Source organism: Petaurus breviceps, unplaced genomic scaffold (assembly GCF_028583685.1).
Source record: "Petaurus breviceps papuanus isolate PSGF00001 unplaced genomic scaffold, PetGlider_PUasm1.0 208, whole genome shotgun sequence".
Classification (NCBI taxonomy): Eukaryota; Metazoa; Chordata; class Mammalia; order Diprotodontia; family Petauridae; genus Petaurus; species Petaurus breviceps.
In genome coordinates, this window is record NW_027185852.1 from 13,001,154 (window position 1) to 13,019,681 (window position 18,528).

Genomic DNA, 18,528 nt, shown 5'->3' on the forward strand with positions numbered 1-18,528 from the left:
CCCAGAACCAGAAAGCCAAAGTCATTACAGTAATCACAAAGTTGATACACATGGTTAATGCAGTGAACACCCACATTCCCAAGCCTTCACAACAGAATAGGCTCCCTCAAGCTGGGATCCTCCTCTCTCACTCAAGGTAGCTCCTCAACCTGGTTCTTAGAAGTTCTCAGCAGAAATTCCCAGAAGAAAGGTCTCAGCAGAAGCTCCAGCCTCCAGATGCTCACTGAGAGAAATTCTCTCTCTGTCTTTATCTCTCCCCTCCCCCCCACCCCCAGCAGTAGCTGCCCTGTCTCCCTGATGCTTATCCCAAGAAGTTCTGACTGTTCAGCTTGTGCTCTTCCTTATATAGGTATTAGCTCCTCCCTATTTAGCCCCTTCCTGTTATGTAAGCAACAGGGGTTCATACCTCCTGTTTCTTTATAGAGGCTTGATGTAATTACTAAGTACTAAGTATCTGTTAGTTTGTCAATACAAAAGGGCATGGAAGATCTTCCGATTCCATTAACTCTACACTTGTTAGTTTAGCAAAGCTAACCAACATATCAACCAAGTAGGACAATGTATGTACTGCTCCACACCCATAGTCCTGCACCTGCAAATGAAGGAGGGAGCGGTGTTTTCCCCTCTCTTTTGGGGAGTCAAACAGGGTCATTATAACTACCTAGCATTCTGTTGTCGTCTTTGTTTATTCTTTCCATTTCTATCATCGAAGTCATTGGGCACAGTGTTTTCTGGGTCCTTCTCATTTCTCTCTGCATCAGCACATGAGCTCATCATGTCTCCTGGTGCTTTTTGAAATTATTTAGGTTCATTGTTTCCTTTCTTCCTTCCTTCCTTCCTTCCTCTCTCTCTCTCTCTCTCTCTTTGCTCCTTGGAGGGCACACCTAGTTTTTTTTTTGTATTAAGTGTCTGAAGCCGAATCCAAACTCAGGTCCTCCTGACTCCGGGGCCAGTGCTCTAGTCACTGAGCCACCTAGCCACCCCCAGGTTCATTGTACCACTGTTTGTTTAGTGGTTCCCCAGCGGATGAGAATCTACTCCATTTGTACTTCTTTGCTGGTATAAAAAGTGCTCTGGTAAATATGTTGGTGAACATGGGACATTTATGGAAGGATCACAGATTCTGAGTGGGAAGGAACCTGGAAGGTCATCAGATCCAACCCTCTGATCTTGCAGATGAGGAAAAGGAGGCCTGATGGAGTGAAGAGGCTTGTCCATCAGCACTCAGCTAGTCAGTTTCTGAGGCAGGATCTGAACTCAGGTGTTCATGATTTCAAGGACAGCACTCTATCCACTATGCCAATTATCTGTCCACAAAGACGTTGTCTTTGGCTTCCTTGGGACATATGCCCATTGTAGCAGTACTTTTGCCTCAAGTTCCACTACTAATCACAAACTCAGTCAATTAACAAGTATTTATTAAGCACCTACTGTATGCCAGGCACTGTGCTAGGCATTAGGGATAAAAGTACAGAGTGAAACAATCTCTACTCTCAAGTTTACATTCTCATGGAGGAGAAAAGTAGCACAGATCTGAGTATATAGAGCAGAAGTATAAAATCAATAAACACATATATAAAGTAGCTAAACAAAGAAGTTTGGGGGGGAGGGCTCTAGTGTCTCCATGCAATTATCTGAATGCTGCATAATGAAATGAGCTTAAGAGTCAGAAAACATCATTCAGATCATTTGTGTTTTGGAAAGAAATTTCCAGGGGCAATAGTCCTAATTCTGGGGAGCTGTTCTCATAGGCAGAACATCAGGATTTCATCAGTGATTGCACCAAGGGGAGCAGTAGCTCAAAGTGAATAATCCCAGGTCTCATATTTGATGAAGCAAATGGAGTGAACATATTTACAAAGGTGGCATTTAGTTAGTACCCACGATAAAAGAGCAGAAGCACCGTTAAATGCTAATTAATGTCTTCTCCCCCGCAAGGTCACACAGCTAGCTTGAGAGGAAGTGCTGGAGGGTGGGGAAAGTCCAGGATTTGGAGTCAGGAGGCCTGAGCTGGACACTTGCCTGGCCACCGGATAGAGCCAGGGCTGCAAGAGGAAGTTGGAATCAATGACTCAACTAGCATTGTTGGGGGGATCAAGTCAGATAACATGGAAAGTGTACCATAAGCCCTAAAGCTCTCCAAATATGAGCTGTAATACTAGTTATAATTATTGCTGTGTGCTAGGCTCTCTGTTAAGCTCGGAGGATAAAAAGGAAGGGAAAGCCAGCCCCTGCCCTCAAGGAGCTCACAATCTGATAGGCAAAGTGACATGAGAAGAACTATGTGCATTTGAGATGCATACGAGGTAACTCAGTAGTGAGGTCAGAGGGAAGGCATAAGCTTTAAGGGGGATGGGGAAGCCTTCTTGCACAAGGGGAGACTTTAACTGAGACTTGAAGGAAGCCAAGGAAGCTGGGAAGCAGAGATGGGGAAGGAGAGCCTTCCAGGCATGAAGGACAGCCAGTGAAAATGAACAGAGTTGGGACACTGAGAAAAAGCTAAGAGGCTAGAGAGAAGAGTATTTAAATGGAGGAAGTAAGTGTGAAAAGCCTGGAAAGGCAGTTGAGAAGGCGGGTTACCAGGGACTTTCAAAGCCAAGCAGAAGATTTTCTATTTGATTCTGGAGATGGCAGGGAACCTGGAGATGGTTCAGTAAGTGGACAACATGGTCAGACCTTTAGGAAGATAACTTTGGTAGCTGAATGGGTGAGGCAAAGAGACCAATTTAGACTTGATGATGGGAAAGAAATAATTCCTGACAGTCTGAGCTGCCCCAAAGTACAATACACTACCCTGAGAGGCAGTGGGCTCTCCCTCAACGAGGACTGCTTCTCACTGACATGAAGGCAGGAATCTTGTCATGTGTTACCCTGGATGGGCACTGAGGTCTCTTCCAATGATCAGATTCTCTTATTATGTGACTTATGCCATCTGTGACCAACTACGAATCTCCTGACTTCTCTGAATATGTTTTCTCCCTGAAGAGAATCAGGTGCATCCTGGTATTACCTGTCATAGGTCAGTGGTTGGGACAAAAAAGGGCCTTAAAACACCCTAGGATCCTAGCTCTACAGCTGGAAGGGACCTCAGAATCCATCTAGTTTAACTTTCTCTTTTTCAGATGAGGAAACTGAGGCTCTGAAAAACTGTAACTTGCTCAAGGTCATATAGCAGTAAGTAACAAGAAACTTGATACTATTCTTATTGCCAGTGGCTAGTTCAGGATTAGAACCCGGGACTCTGGATTGGGAGTTGGGCTCACTGTCCACTTTAACCACTCCAAGTCAGACAACTACACTGAATATACTGTGCTTCAGCTATGATTTTGTTGGTGTGGCCATTCCCCCCATTGATAGAACAATCCCTCCCTTCCGTATTAGGTGGACCTGGTAGGCTGCTAAGGATGAAAAATTAAGCTTCTTTCAGTTGACCTGCTTAGAGTCTCTGAGTTTAGCTGGGCTACTCAGCAGAGGATCCACTTAGTCTGATTCAAACCCTGTTTAGCTTGGAAAGACCTGCCAGAGCCTGCATCTCACTGCCCATGGACTTTGAAAGTCCAGGGTCATCTCCAAGTCATGAGGAGCTTGGAAGCAGGGAAATATAGGTCTTAGGAAACATGCCAAGGTGAGGCAAGCATCAGTGACACATTGAGCAGAAAAAAAGGAAAAGGGAAGAGAGTGTGGGTAAAAATGCCACCTAATTGCATTTTCTGCCTTAAGAGGATTTTAATAGTGTCACTGCATACCTCTCTCTCTTTCTCTCCATTTCTCTCTCACTCTCCCTCCCTCTCTTTCTCTCTTTCTGTCTCTGTCTTCTCTCTCTCTCTCCCTCCCTCTGTTTCTTCTGTCTGTCTCTGCCTCTTCTCTCTGTCTCTTTTCTCTATCTCTCTCCCCCTCTCTCCCTCCCTCTGTCTCTCTCTCCCCCTTTACCCCTCCTTCTGTATCTCTCTCCCTCTCTCTCTGACCTTCCCTCCCACTTTGCAGAATTGTTTACTCCATAAAAATCCACCAGAGGTTTTATTGCCTTTACTTGGAAAGGCTGGGAGATAGGATCTCAGTGATCTTGGGTGATTTATTAGAACCAGTGTGTAGCAGAACTTGGGTTTGATTCAGAATTGTCTGGCACCTGTTGAGACAGACTCCTCTTTTCTGTAAAAACAACTGTGTGACGCTCTTTGGCCAACAAACACCTGTAATAAACTTTTGGGTGGATTATAAAGGAAGATTCCTGTAGAAGACCTCTGATTAAACTCACCTAACCAATGGACTGGAAGGATGCCTGTGGGATGATTGGCTACTTACCACCTACCCCACCAAAGAAAGAGAGCAGGCTAGCTTTTTCTTGGAAAACATTTCAAGAATACTGTTTGTGAGGACTGATTTCATGTACAGGAAGCTGCCAGTGAGAACCTTGTTCTACCATTACTGAATGGACCATCTTAGGGATCTGCATCAGGCAGAGGGAGATTAAGTGATTCCAAGGGCCCCACAACCAGTATGTGTAAGGACTTCTGACTCTGAGACCAGTTCTTTATCCAGTGACACTGGCCTGCTTGCTTGTCATAGAACAGGCCAATCTACCTGTGGACCTCAAGAGGTTTTACTGGCTGTTTCCCATGCCTTGAACACTCTCCTTCCTCATCATCACCTCCTGGCTCCCCTTGCTTCCTCCAAAATAAAAGGTAAATACACACACATCAAAGAAGGGATTGGGAAAGGGATGGGGAGGAGACAGTATTCCTAGAGACTAGTGGTTGTAGTGTAAATACAGGTGCAGGGAATGAAGGCAGAGAACAGAGTTGGGGCACAGAGTTCCAGTGTAGAGTCCTAGAACCATAGGACTGCCTGGTGGGGGTGGGCTTGTAATATAAAGCATCTTCCTAATCGGCTGATGGCCTGGAGGATTGGCTTAGAATGCTGCTTGCAAGTGCCTGTGTGGGCTGGGATATGGCTGCTCTCACACTGCCTCTGTTTACCTCAGTTCTCTTTACTGTAAATGAGGATAACAATTGTGCCTCCCTTTCAGGGTTGTTGAGAGGATCAAATAGGTCATATTGATAAAGTAGTATATACAAGCATCAGCCATGATCCTGTGCCTCCATGGCCTCTGAGGTCCTTCCAGCTCACTGTTTATGCACCTGGGATCTTAAGGTGCAGAGAGGCAGATTTAAGCTCATTTTGGGAAAAATTTCCCAGCAACAAAAGCTAGAAGAGCAGTTGTCCCAATAAGAGCCATTCTTTTCAAAGTATGAGTTCATCGGTTTTTTGTCTCTTGTCCTTTTCACTCCAGTCTTAGAGCAGTAGGAAGGGGATTTCTTTCTCTTCTGTTCTGGGACCAAAGTGGAATTAATCCACTCAATGGAAGATTTATTATACATTTATTTGAATCCTGGACCACAGGGAAACAAAACCCCAAATTAACAACAATAATCCAGTCGCTGACCTCAAGGAGCTTACCATTTACTGTCTGAAATTCCCTTTGTCCTCTCCAGCCCTTTTTTTTTTTACTGCTTAGGCTGGAACTAAATAGTTACAAGTTCTACCAACTGTCATGTATAATAGAGAGGGGGGTTCTCAGTCAGGTGTAAGTGGGGCTGGAGAGCCCAGAGGTCTCCTCTAGCCCAGACAATTTGTGTTTTCTCTATGTTCAAATCATCTCGTACTGTCGAGGCTCCAATGTGAATTTGGCTTGATAACCTACAGAACTCATCCATCAGCGACCGTATCTTGGACAGACCCTGCAAAAGGACAATCATTTGGGTCTTTCATTGAAATTTATTTCTCTCTCTGCCGCCTTTTCCCAGCAGAGACTGAGGATATATATTGAGCTTTTGTATTCCTCAAACCATCCTCAGCACATACTCACTTAATGTTTGCCAAATGTTATGGAATGGAATTCTGGGATCCATCACTTCCCCTTCAATGTTTTTCATCTACCTTTTCTGGCAAAACAGGCTGGTTTCCATAGAACTAATTTCAAAGCTCTAGGGAACTTTGGAGATCTTAGATGCCTTATAAAATCCTCTTGCAACTGTATTCCTGACCAGATAAAGAGTCAGAGGAACTGAGTTCAAATCTTGGCTCTGTTACTTATTGCTTGACCTATTCTCTCTGGGACTCTGGGGTTTCTTCCTCCTCAAAACGAAAGAGGTTGGACCAGATAGATGACTCCTAAGCCCCTCTCTTTCTCTGAACCTCATTTTTGTCAGACACCTTAATAATTCGATTTTTGTCTGCAAACCTTTCCCTAGACCTTTCCCTCATTCCTGGAATATGAGGGGTGTAGCTTCCAGGAACAGAAGGAGACACAGTCTTACAGTCATCAGCCCTCATCATCTTGTCTGAAGTATCACACTCAGGGACAATACCATAGTTTAAGAAGAACACTCATAAGCTGGAGGGCAACCAAGATGATGATGGGCTATCAGTCTATGACATTTGAAGATTAGTTGAAAAACTTGGCATGTTTAACCTGAAGAAGAGAAGACTGGGGGAAGAGGGAGGCACATGATACCCGTATTTGAAGGGTTATCACTTGGAGGAGGATGGATTAGACTTGTTCTATCTGTCTCCAGAGGGAAGAACCTGGAGCTGTGGGAAGAAGGCACAAAGAAGCGTATTGAGCCTTGCTGTCAGGATCGTCATAGTCATCAGAACTGTTCACAAGTGGAACAGGTTGTTTCAGGAAGTCCTTGGTTTCTCTTCCTTGGAAGTCTTCAAACAGAAGCTAGACCAGCATTTTCTTCCTATTTTATTTTTTAAAATTCAAATTAATTTTATTTTCAGGTCTTTCCCTTTCTCCTCCCTCCCAATGGGAAAAACAAAACCTGTTATGAACACACACATTTCGGCAAAATAAATCGGCTCATTGGTCATGGGCAAAAAATCAAAACGAGTTTTCTGGAGTCTTGGCTGGTCATTACGTTGACTGCAGTTACTATGTCTTTCAAAGCAGATGGTCTTTACAATGTTGTCCTTGTATAACTATTGTATCCTTTATTAGTAAGGGGATGCAGCCCGGTAACAAAGTAGTTTTACTGACTAGCCTACATCTGGGCCACAAGATCAGGAAAGAGGGCAGAGTTAGACCTAGACGTGTCTGTTCTGGTTGGCCTGACAGTACATCATTTGGACCTTCCCTGGCAACCCTGATTGGTGGGCACTTTAATGAAGAGGTGGGCTAAGAGAGTTCTCAGCTCCTTCCTATTACTTCATCTTTGGGGAGCAAGGATGTCCCCTGGGGAGGGCTGCTGCTGGGGTAAAGAGAAGAGCTCTGTGAGTTACATGGAGAGCTTGGTCGAACATAAAGCTATCAAGGTTACCTACCGCGTCCCAGGCCACTGCCAGTCAGCCAGATTTTTGTCTCACTACTGGACTTTGATGATTCTGGGAGAGTGAGGCTGACAACTTGGTCTAACTATGCCTCTTTTAAATCCAATTCAAGCACAGCGTCAAGATATCACCCAGTAAAGTAACAGGTCCTCTTTGAACAACAACAGTAACAGAGACTAGGGGTCCAGCCCCAGCTAGTCAAAGAGCAGATGCCTTGGGGGCTGGGAGTAATTACCTTATTCTAGTAAGTCCTTCAGAAAAGCTGCCAGACCGTTCCAGGTTGGAGCCTGACCAAAGGATGGATCTGGATCACAAAGAAGTATCTGTAATGAATACTCACCAACTTGAACACTCGCCCTGCATCATTTCCTAACAAGCTTTCCCAGGTTTCTCTGAGACTTTCCTCTTCATCGTTTCTTATAGCACAATCGTACTGCATCACACTCATGCACCATTATTTGCTCAGTCATTCCCTTATTGTTGGGGGAATCTTCAGTTTCCAATTCTTTGCCACCACAAAAGAGCTGCTATCAATATTTTTGTATGTGAGTCCTTTTCCTCTTTCTTTAAGCTCTTTAGGGTATAGTCCTAGCTGCATCATTTCTGGGTCAAAGGGCATGCCCAGTTTAGTAGCTTTTTGGCCACAGTTCTAAATTGCTTCTGCCAACCACTTTAGGAGGCAGATCAGACTAGGGCCTTCTTATGTGTCTGGCTAGCAAAGGCCCTTCTGCCTCTCCAATTCTATGATTTGGTGGCGTTCAGTCCCTATGGCTCTTAGACTAGCCGTCTAGATTCAAGACACATGATTACTTTGAAGTAGTCTAAGTCTGCTTAAAAGTAAAAAACAAAGAAACAAAAAAGAGTTTCCACAGTGATCTAAGTGTGGTGCTAGGGAGGGACCTGTATTTAAGGATGCAAAGTCCCAAAAGTCCATGCCAGCTTTCCTACTTACAAGAATACAGTTACAGGACAGAAGCAGCACGTAAGCATTCAAACAGGCAAAGGTTATCACAAAGAAACTGGTCTGACCTGTAAGGAAACACCACAAAAGGCAGTCCGGCTACAATCTCCCATAAGCTGTTCTCTAGGCTTCTGGTTGGACTTGTCGCCTCCGACCATCCAGCCTCTCCAAGGACGCGGGGGAGCGAGCAATCCGACACTCCACAAGGGCTCACTTTTGCATCTGTTCCCTGCCCTCGGAAATCCTGCAAAAGGCTCTATGGTCAAGCAAGGCTAGACCAGCGCTCCGATAGACCAGGCAAACCCAGGGACTTCCTCCGGCTTCAAAGCCCCAGAGACCCTGCTAGCCTGTTTGGTCGGCCAGTCGTCACTTTCCCCGGTAGAACCAACCAAAGAGGTTTCCATCTCCTAAAGGGAACACAGGGTGTAGAGCTGGGGGTCTTAACCTGAGGTTCGTGAACTTTGTAAAAGCCATTGTGATAACCGGGTTTCAGCATACCTGACTCCTTTGTGGTCTTACATACTTTAAAAAATAAGCCTAAAATATGACTGTGGGAAGGGAGAACTGTCCCCGGCACACCGCAGCCAGGTGGCGGTGAGGGGGTGCCCCAGGGGCTGGGGGGGGGGGGAAAAAAGTCCCCCCCCCCCCCCCCCCCGGGGGGGGGGGGCCCCGCCCGGGGTACCGGGGGGGGGGGGGGGGGGGGGGGCACCCGGGGGGGGGGGGGGGGGTCAGACATGCCTCCTGCCCCCCTCTCCAGGGAGGAGGGGCCCCGGCACAGGGTAGCTGGGCGGGTGGCGGCGAGGGTGTGTCCCAGGGGCGGGCCGGGGGAAGGGGGCTCAGCCACCACCCCCCCTCTCCAGTCGGAGGGGGAGGGGCCCCGGAGGAGGTGTCAGTGTCGGCGGGGGTGATTCCCTGGACAGTTAAGAGGCAGCGGGGGAGCCGGGGAGGCCCCTGGGCTGTGAGGCGGGGTGTGGAGCTGCCTTCTCGGGGCCTCCTGCAGCCGGGCATCCCCGAGGCCAGAGCTGTGCCCGGAGCGGCAGGTCTCCAGCCCTAGTGCAGACCCCCTGCGGCGGGGACCCGACGTTAACCAGTCAGCAAACAGGCGGCACCACCGCAGTGCCCGGGGTCCCCAGCAGAGACTCGCTGGCCCCTAGCACTGGGCGGTGAAGCGAGCAGAGCGCCCCCATCGGTCACGGGGTCACCCAGCCCAGGCCCCGCCCCCGTGCCTCAGTTTCCCCGCTCTTCCCCCGTGGGGAAGCGCTCTGCCCCACGTGCCGCTGGGTCCGGGAGAGCTCTGCCCGATGGGAGCCAGGGGCCGCTTCTATCCCTTCCAAGTCCCTGCTCCGAGGAGGCGGGGGGGGGGCGCCCCAGCGGCCCCGCCCGCGGCCCTGGGGGGGAGGGTGGGGGTGGGGCCACGCGCCGGGGCGGAGAGAGCATCCGGGCGGGGCCGCGCGCGCCTGGCGGGAGGGGGCGGGGCGCTCGGCGGCGCGCTCGGCGGCGCGCTCTGGCGGCGCGCGCCCGGCGGGGCGGGGGCGGGGGCGCGCAGTCCCAGTCGGCCGGGCCCCGGGCGCCGCAGCCATGGCGGAGCGCCGAGCCTTCGCGCAGAAGATCAGCAGGTAGAGCGGACGCGGGCCGGGGAGGGAGCGGGCCGAGACAGGGGGGCGGGGGGGGGGGTGGGCGGGGGGGGGGGGGGGGGGCGGGGGGGGCGAGCCGGGCCGGGGGCGGGGCCGCCCCCCCCCGCCACTCCCCATCCTCCTCCTCGCCTTCTCTTTCTCTCCCATTCTTCCTGCTCGCCCCCTCCCCCCAGAGGGGCGGGGGTCCCCAGCCGGGAGCTTGGGTGCGGGCGGGAGGGGCTCTGCGCCCCATGGGGCTGGGGGGACACGCAGGGAGAGCGGGGGTGCCCCCCCCCCCCCCCGACCTCGGGACGCCGCTGGGCCGGGCGCCCCTGACCGCAATGTGGATACTTTGTTACCAGCGGCGTCTGTGCCTCGGCTGGGCGGCCGCGGGGCCGGCGGGCCTGGAGGGGTGCAAGCGGAGTCACCGGAGGGAGACCCCAGACCCACTGCGGGGGGTCGGGGCCGCGAGACAAAAGGAGGATGCCCCTTCCCGCCCCGCCCCCGGGTCCCCTCAGCCTGGACTTTGGCAGTAACTGCTGGGGGCGCTGCCTGCCCCAGGCTCTCCTCACTGGGGTCCCCCCTGCACTCAGGGCTACAGATGACCGTCCCGAGGCCCAGGTGTGACCGTGTCACCTCCCCCCCCCCCCCCCGGGCTCCCCATTGCCGTCAGAATCAAACACAGAATCTTCTGTTGGCTTTCCGAGCCCTTCCTCCCCCGGCCCCCTCCTGCCTTTCCAGTCCCTGTGATTCAGGAGTACCGACCTCCTGGCTCTTCCTCAAACCGATTACTCCATCTCTCCACTTTGGATATTTTCCCAGGCAGTGCCCCCTGCCTGGAATGCTCTCCCTTCTCCCTCCTTCCTGGCTTCCTTCAAGTTCCGATAAAATCCTCCTTCCACCCTAGCCTTTCCTAACCCCTCTTCCTTCTAGTGCCCTCCCTTGGTTAGCTATCCCCCATTTATCTGGTATGTAGCTTTTTGTGCTTTTTTGGACTAGACCGGAAGCTCCCTGAGGGCAGGGACCTGCTCTGACCATTCTTCGTATCCCCTGGGCATAGCAGGCTGCCTGGCAGCTAATTGAGACTTTACTCTTTCTGGAGAGCTCTTACATGGCTGTATGTGTGGGGAGAGGTGATGGGGAAAGGCTCCTACCTGACCTTTGAAGGAGATGAGGGACCCTCTGTGCTAGAGGGGGGTCAGGAGGGAGCACAGTCCTCACATGAGGGGCCCCTTTTGGAGAGCACCAACCACAGAGGGAGGCAGGCTGTATGGGGCACTTGTGGGGGCTTCTCCCAGGAGTGATCAATGGCAAGTAACTAGCTTGTGGTCATACCACTGGCCAGTGTCTGAGGCAAGGCCCAATCAGGATTTACCGATTCTCCACCCCATGTTGGAGTGGATCATGTGGGCATGCCCTGCAGCCCCATGAAGGCAGGTGAATAGAGTGGGGTGTATGTGTTGTGGCAGCATTGTAAAGTGCTTCAGTGCCACCGAGGGTTGGGTGACTGGGTCAGGAATTGGGCAAACATTTATCTAATGCCTGCTGTGTACAAAGCAATCTACCAGATGCTCTAACTTGGGGTGTCTTTCTGGGATAAAGGACGTTCCCCCAAACTTGTGTGAGAGGGGAGCAGAGAGCATTTTGCGAGCATTAGGGGCTCCTCCAGAGGAGGTGAGTGACCCCCAGATCATGCCATCTGAGGAGCCTTTAAAGGTGCCCTGGATGGCCTGAAGGGGAGCTGGCTAGAATACCTGTTCTCTCAGTCCCAGGGAGCAGGACCAAGAGCTGGACTTGGTCCAAGTAGCAGAGAGGAGAAGGGAGGTTTCAGAAGGAGGCTTGGGTTGCCCCCCACTGAAGCTTTGAAAACAGAAGTTGGCCAGTCCCTGGTGGGATATATCATATAGACTTGGTTGGGGGGGGGCGGTGTGGGTGGACTTATTAACTGCAGAAATCCCACCCAACATGAAAGTGCTGCGACCCTGTGGCTTCCTCAGGGGGAGGGTTGTGAGCTGGGCTTAAGGAATAGGTCTGGAGGGATGTTGGAAGTGCTTTGTGCTGTGAGTGCTATCACTGGATCAGTGTTCTGGAATTAGTGCTCCTGCTTTTTCCTGTTATGCATTTTTATTGATGGATGAGAAAGGGAAGGGAAGGGAATAAAGAGTTATTTATTTCATGCCTACTGTGTGCTGGGATCTTTTTACAAATGTTGGCTCATTTGATCCTTGTGATGTAGGTGCTTGGAAACCAAGGCAGACAAAGGTGAAGTGACTTGTTCAGGGTCACACAGCGAGTTACTGTCTGAGGCTGGATTTGCACTTGGGTTTTCCTGATTCCAGTCTCAGTGCTCTACCCACTGGTTCACCAGCTGCCCTGGCTTCTCTTTCAGCCCTGACTTGGTACGTGCCTGGAGCGCTCTCCCTTCTCCCATCTGTCCCTTGAAGGCCTTCCTTCATGTGTGGGCTCTGTCAGAGGCCACCTTCTCTCAGCAGCTTTTCCTGGTCTCCTCATCTTACTTTCATCTTAAGCCTTTTCCTCTTCTGTTGCTTCCATTTTGGTTGCCACCTCCTGTTGTCTTCCAGTCAGCCATGGCCACATCTTCCAGCCTTGACTGCATTTCTACTCATGTCCCCCTTGCCTTCAGTGGTCCCCATTGTCCCATCTAGGTGCCACTTCTACCACCATCTGTCAGCATTGCCCCCTCCTTTGAGGGTCATTCAGTCAATACCTGTGTCAGCCAAGATTCTGGGATCCAGTTCCTTCTGCCACCTTGGGGCACTGTCCTTTCTTGGGGAGGTCTTTCTTTCCATTTCACCCCTGCCCTCCTGCTGAGAGATTCAGCCCCTCAGCCTATTGCCCATCATGCCTTGGATCACTCTCACCAACCTCTTCTTTCTCTCTTATTCACATACTGTTGAGTGGAGCAGGAGAAAATCACAGCACCATGCTGACGGGTCCACATGGTTACATATTCTCCAGCAGTCCTTTCTGCCAACCCTTCTCACCCGACCTTGTCTCTGACTTTACTGAAAGCATTGAGGCTTTCCCCCCATCTCACATGACAGTAAAGTCTCCATCACCCCTTGTCTCATGCCCTTCCCCTCGCCCAGGTGATCCCTCTGCAAGCCTTCTTCTCCAGCTGACCTGCCTCCTCTGTCCTCAGCCTCTCACTGATCTTGATGCTCCTCTGCTGTGTCTCCACAGACCTCAGAGGTCCTCAGGAGAGCCTGCCACCCCTGCTCCCTGTCTTCCTCTCACTCTGTTCTGGGTGCTTCCTCTCCTGTTCTCTGGCCTCATCCTTGCCTCAAAGCTTCCAGTCACCAATGGTTTCTTCATTGCCAGCTCTAATGGCCTCCCCACCCTGTGCCTGCAGGTGGGCCTGCCTGCCTCCAGTCTGTCCCTGCTCTAGTCTATCCCCCATTCAGCTGCTGAGTGATCTTCTGGAGCCCAGCTCTGGCCATGTCACCCCCTGGCTCCCTGTCACCTCCAGGATCAAAAGGACACTCTAATTTTGTGTTTTAAAGCCCTTCCTGTCTTTATAGTCTTTGTACATTGACTCCCCTTCATTGTCCTGGAATGATCCAGCATCTCCTGCCTTTGGCCTGTTCCTCAAAGGTCACTCTCCATCTGCTGACTCTGCCTCTCACTCTCTGTCCCTGGGCCTGGAACGCTGTCCTTCCTTACCAGCCTCGACATAAATGTGTGCAGGGGTGGACAGCATCCACAGATCAGCTGAGCTGAAGGGACCTGAGTGATGATCTCATTCCAGCCCGTTTTACAGGCTAGGAAACTGAGGCCCAAGGTCCCACAGGCAGTGCATTTTGTCCTTCTCCCTCAGTTCTCTCCTCCAGAGCAGCTGCAGAATCTCCATGTGCCCCTGACTTTCCACCTGTCGGAGCTTGAGGTTCCCTGGGGGTGGTCGAGCTGGGAAGCTTCTGGGGGAGGAGCCTGTTCTGTTTTGTGAGAGCGGCCACCTTTCCGGGAGACCTTGGTCAGGCCCCTGATGCCCAGGTTCTGTGTGCTCCTTCAGCAGACAAGGGCTAGCAGGTATCCAGCCCTAAAGGTTTGTTCGGAGTTAACAAATGGGACCTCCTTTGGTCCTCACAGCTACCCTGTGAGGTAGGTGCTAGTATTATCCCCATTTTACAGATGTGGAAACTGAGGCAGACAGCAGTTAAGTGACTTGCTCAGGGACACATAGCTAGTCAGACCCAGGCCTAGCCTTCTATACATTGTGCCACTTAAAATTTAACTTTGAAATTTTACAGACATGAGACCCAAGACCCAGAGAGGTTATGGAAATGAGAAGGAAAGAATGACTTTGAGAGAGGCATAACCCATAATTTTGTCAAGGAAAAGGCCACTCTGAAGATCCAGTCGAAGGAAGGAGCAGGAATAAAAGCAGGGAGCGTCCCACAGCCGCCAGCTGGCTCCTCGTGTTGGGGAGGGGCTTTCTGTTTCTGTTTGCCTGCTGGCTTCTAGTTTTCTCTTGTCTAAGCTTCCTTTTCTCCTGCTCCTTGTTTTATAGCTTCATCTTTAACTTCTTGTTTTGGGTTTTGTCTGTTTTTGTGTGAAAATCACACTTTTTCTTTAAGCTTTGTGTTTTGAAGATAAAATTTAAATTTTGTTATTTTTCCCTTTTTTTCCTGTGTACATTTGGGTGTTGTGATAACCATAACTACACACTCTTGTTGTGGCTTGTATATTTTCTCCTGGGATTGCTAGGTCCCATTTCTGACAACAAAACACAACTATTAATCTTTTTTCTTAGCATGGATTTGTGACGCCATTACATAAACATTCACAGGAAAAATACAGCCCATTTAAACATTTAAAATCCCTAAGTAAATGGTTTCTTCAATAATATTTTGCTGAGCATCGTAACATAGAACATGGGAAGATACAAAAGAAACAAGACATATGTGAGGCTATAGGAGATATTAAGAAACTTCAGCAATGTATGGAGTAATGGGTCTGGGTCGGCTTTTAGGAGACAAGGATTTTAGGTGGGAGTAAGTCAGCTGGGACTTTGAGATGGCCCCAGGCCGTGGTGAGGTGAAGGGGGTGCTGGGATCTTGGAAGAGTAGAGGCTGTGCGGGCAGTGTGTAGACGGGCTGGGCATGGACGGGACTGTGACTGGACTTGGGAATGAGGCCCTCCCAGCGTGAGGAAGTGTCTCTGCTCTTCTGAGCAGCTCTTCTTTGCTCCCAGGCTCCTGCCTGGAGTAGTCCTAGACTCTATAGAATAAGGAGGAGGGTAAATGGGTGGTGGATGAGGGATGAAACCTTTGAGTTTGTTAAGAGGCATCTGGGAGCGTCAGGAGATACTGGCATCCCCACACATTGGTTTTACGTAGCAGCTCAGGGTTTGTTTATTACATATACCACCTCACGTGATTCCCGAAACACTCTGGGAGGGAGCTAACACCCCCATTTTACAGAGAAGGCCACTGAGGAGATGTTAAATGACTTGCCTCAGGTCATCCAGCTAAGAGGCATCTGAGGCAGGGTTTGGCCTCGGCTCTGCTAGGCTTGTGGCCCTGTCTATGGCTGCATCTGCTACAACATGTGGGCAAGTCCCCAGCATCTCTGAGCATCAGTTTATTAGCCTGAAAGAGGAGACTGACCCTCATTCTGTGACTCTGCCGATGAGATGTGTGTGAAGGATTGTGATGACGAGAAGGGCCGGGGCCTTTCCCTCTAGTTGGGGCGCCCAGTCCACAGATAGAATCCCCTGGTGGGTGGTGGGCACAGGCCTTCCGGCCTGGCCAGGGCTGTAAGCCCTCTGCAGTCTGGCTGACCCGCCCCTTCCACCCTGATTTCAGGGTTACTCCCCGTCAGGCGCTGTCTATTCCAGACACATGGGCCTCCTGGGTGATCTGGGCATTTCCAGTGCCGCCTCTGCCTGCCTAGTTTTCCGTTCTCTCTGAACCTGGAGTTAGAGCCTCTGGGGCCCTTTGCTGGTCCTGCCTCCTTCCTGAAGCCAGCTGCTCTTTCCTCATCTGCACATAGTTTGTGTCTTCCCAGTGGGATGGAAGATTCTCGAGGCTTGTTGGACCAGATTTGTCTTTGTCCCTGTGTCCATAGCGCAATGCACATAGTAGGTATTTAATAGATGTTTGTGAAAAAAATATTTTCACTTTGACCTCTTTTAAAGAAAGGGAGAGATGTCCCATGTGTTAGGTTCAGTCCATCCGAGTGCAGCCTGTTCCTTAGGGCTAAGACCTGGTTGGCCCAGCTCAGTCCTTTAAGGGTGGCTGGTGATTTCCATTCCCTGTTTAATCTGGGAAATGGGACTTTCCCCCTCTCTTTACCAAACATTTCTCAGCGTTTATCAGGATTCATGATGAGACTTAAGATCAGTTTGGGAGCCAGATTTTCTTCTAAACTTCAGAAGTTTGACTTTTTACTAACATCTTTAGTTAATATATGAAGATTTTGCTGTCAGTCAACAGACATTTATTAATTGCTTACTGTGTGCCAGGCCCTTATTGTGTACTTGAGTTAGAAAGAAAGGAAACCTCTGGCCTCTGGCCACTCCCATTCCCAGTCAGAGTCACAGCATGGGAATAGTCAGGTCTGCTTGATGGAGATGGGAGCACTGAGAGGGGTCCCGGCTCAGACCTCGGGTGGGGCCTTGCCCTCTCGGCTCCTTCCTAGACTCCAACATGGCCAAAAGCCTCAGTGGAGAAGGTGGGCCCCTCTGCTCTCATCAGTTTTTCAGCCATCCAAGATTAGTGCTTGGTTGTTTGAGAATATGCTTTAGTGAATCCTCGTATGTGTCCCCCGATGTTAAGTCGTCGGCATTGATTAAATGGCTCAACCAGCCAGATGCCATGTCCTTTCTGGCAGGTCCAGGGTTCACACTGTGTTAGAGAATGATGCCCCAGGCTTGTCAGCTTCCCAAAGGCTGCCTCTGCCCTCTTGGCTTGCTTCTCATTGTCAGTCTGCGTGTGTCACTGGACCTGGCGGCCTCAAATGGGTTTCCAGTGAAATCATGGGTTGTGGTAGAAGTTTCATTGGTGTGGTCAGGTCCAGCCTGGCTCGTGAGTCTGAGACTTGGGCTGACGTTGCAAAGTAACTTCATGTTGGGTATTTTCACCTTGGGCCCATAAAGTTAAATTTATTTATCTTTTCTTTTCTCCCATAACATTTTTCATAGCCCAATACTTAGCCTAGACTTGGTCTTCTTTCCTTGAACCCGTGGTTCTTTCCTGCTCTTTTAGCTTTTTTAGCTCTTTCCTGCTTTTTAGCAGATAATCTCACTTTTGATGTTGGAAAATATTGCAATTTTTGCAAGCTCCTTTAAAGAGTCTCCAGCTTTCACTGTGTGTTTTGCTGGCCTTGTGTAATGTAATGCCAAAAGAAAGGCAACTTCCCAAGGTTCAGAATACCAGCATAGGTGCTCTCCATTTTATTCAGTAACAAACCCAGAACAGAGAAGATCAAAACATGACATCATTCAAAATGCAGCATTTACTAAGTGTGATTAAATAATCTCCAAGGACTACCCCATCCCAGGACCTTCCAATCATTCAATCAATTACAAAGTCTCTGTTCTAAATACTTCTCCACCCCTAGGCTATACCTTAATTAAGTCCACCACAAAGCCCCTCTTCTCAAATGGAGATTAGTTTCCAAACATAAGGTCAAAAGTTCCCCACCCCTGGATCACAATTGAATCTACCCCAGAGTTACATCAAGTTTAAACACAGCACTTAATACCCAAATGGAGGTCTTTTCTTCATCTTGACACGAGGCAAGTTCTCAGCAATCTTAGTTCCTGGGGAGACAAGGCTTAGCAAGGCCATAAGATACATTGCCAGTCCCTTCATGAATTCATCCTCTGTCTGTAGAACAGTCCTAGAACCCCTGAACACATTAGCAAAGCCCTCTCCCAGGATTTCTGTAAACATACAACAAGAAAATCCTTCTTCAGGGCTTCTAAACCAACAGAAAGGCTCCCAGACCCCTGCAACAACAGCACTGTCCTTCACCAGTGGACAGTATTCATTCTGTCTGCAGGACAGTCTCCAGACCCCTGCAACAACAGCACTGTCCCTCACCAGTGGACAGTATTCACTCTCTGTCTGCAGGACAGTCTCAGGGCTTCTTAGGGAACAGCCAGGTTCCAGGACTTCTTCAACAAAAGGACTGTCTTTCACCAGTGGACAAATCTGGCAAAACAACATCAAAACAGACAGACAAAGTACCAGCAAAACAGCCATGTCTCCTCCGTCCTTGGCAGCTCAGGGGGCAGGTCTCAAAAGTCCAGGGCGATTCAAAGTGGCCCCAGCAATCCTTCTCAGTCTCTCTCTCTCCCTCCACGAGGTGCTGCTTCCAAAGAAGGTCTTCCGCCTCTCTCTTGTCTCTCCAAATCTACATCACCAGCTCCTCCCAGTTCAGGACTTTCTTTTCACATCAAAAAGTCCATCCCACAGGTGGGATTAACAAGCTCTGGGTTTTAACACAATCAATTTGAAAACCAAGCCAATACAGGGGAATCTTTAATTGCCATTACTATCACACCTTGCCACGGTTTTGTCATCATTTTCTTTAGTCTCCAAGGAATAGATTTTCTTTCTTTCTTTCTTTCTTTCTTTCTTTCTTTCTTTCTTTCTTT

The 18,528-nt window shown here is 49.7% G+C and overlaps 1 protein-coding gene across 6 annotated transcripts in view; it reads left to right on the top strand.

Moving 5' to 3' along the window:
• Positions 1-18,528, top strand: part of LOC138165277 (dedicator of cytokinesis protein 7-like) — a 327,550-nt gene that overhangs the window by 153,636 nt on the left and 155,386 nt on the right. For all 6 annotated transcript variants that reach the window (XR_011169325.1, XM_069093434.1, XM_069093430.1 and 3 more), the window contains exon 2: positions 9,838-9,909. Coding sequence is in view for 5 of the 6 variants with exons in the window: in XM_069093434.1 (XP_068949535.1) it covers positions 9,872-9,909 (38 nt within the window). In the remaining variant the exon portion in view is untranslated. The remainder of the gene's footprint in view (positions 1-9,837; positions 9,910-18,528) is intronic.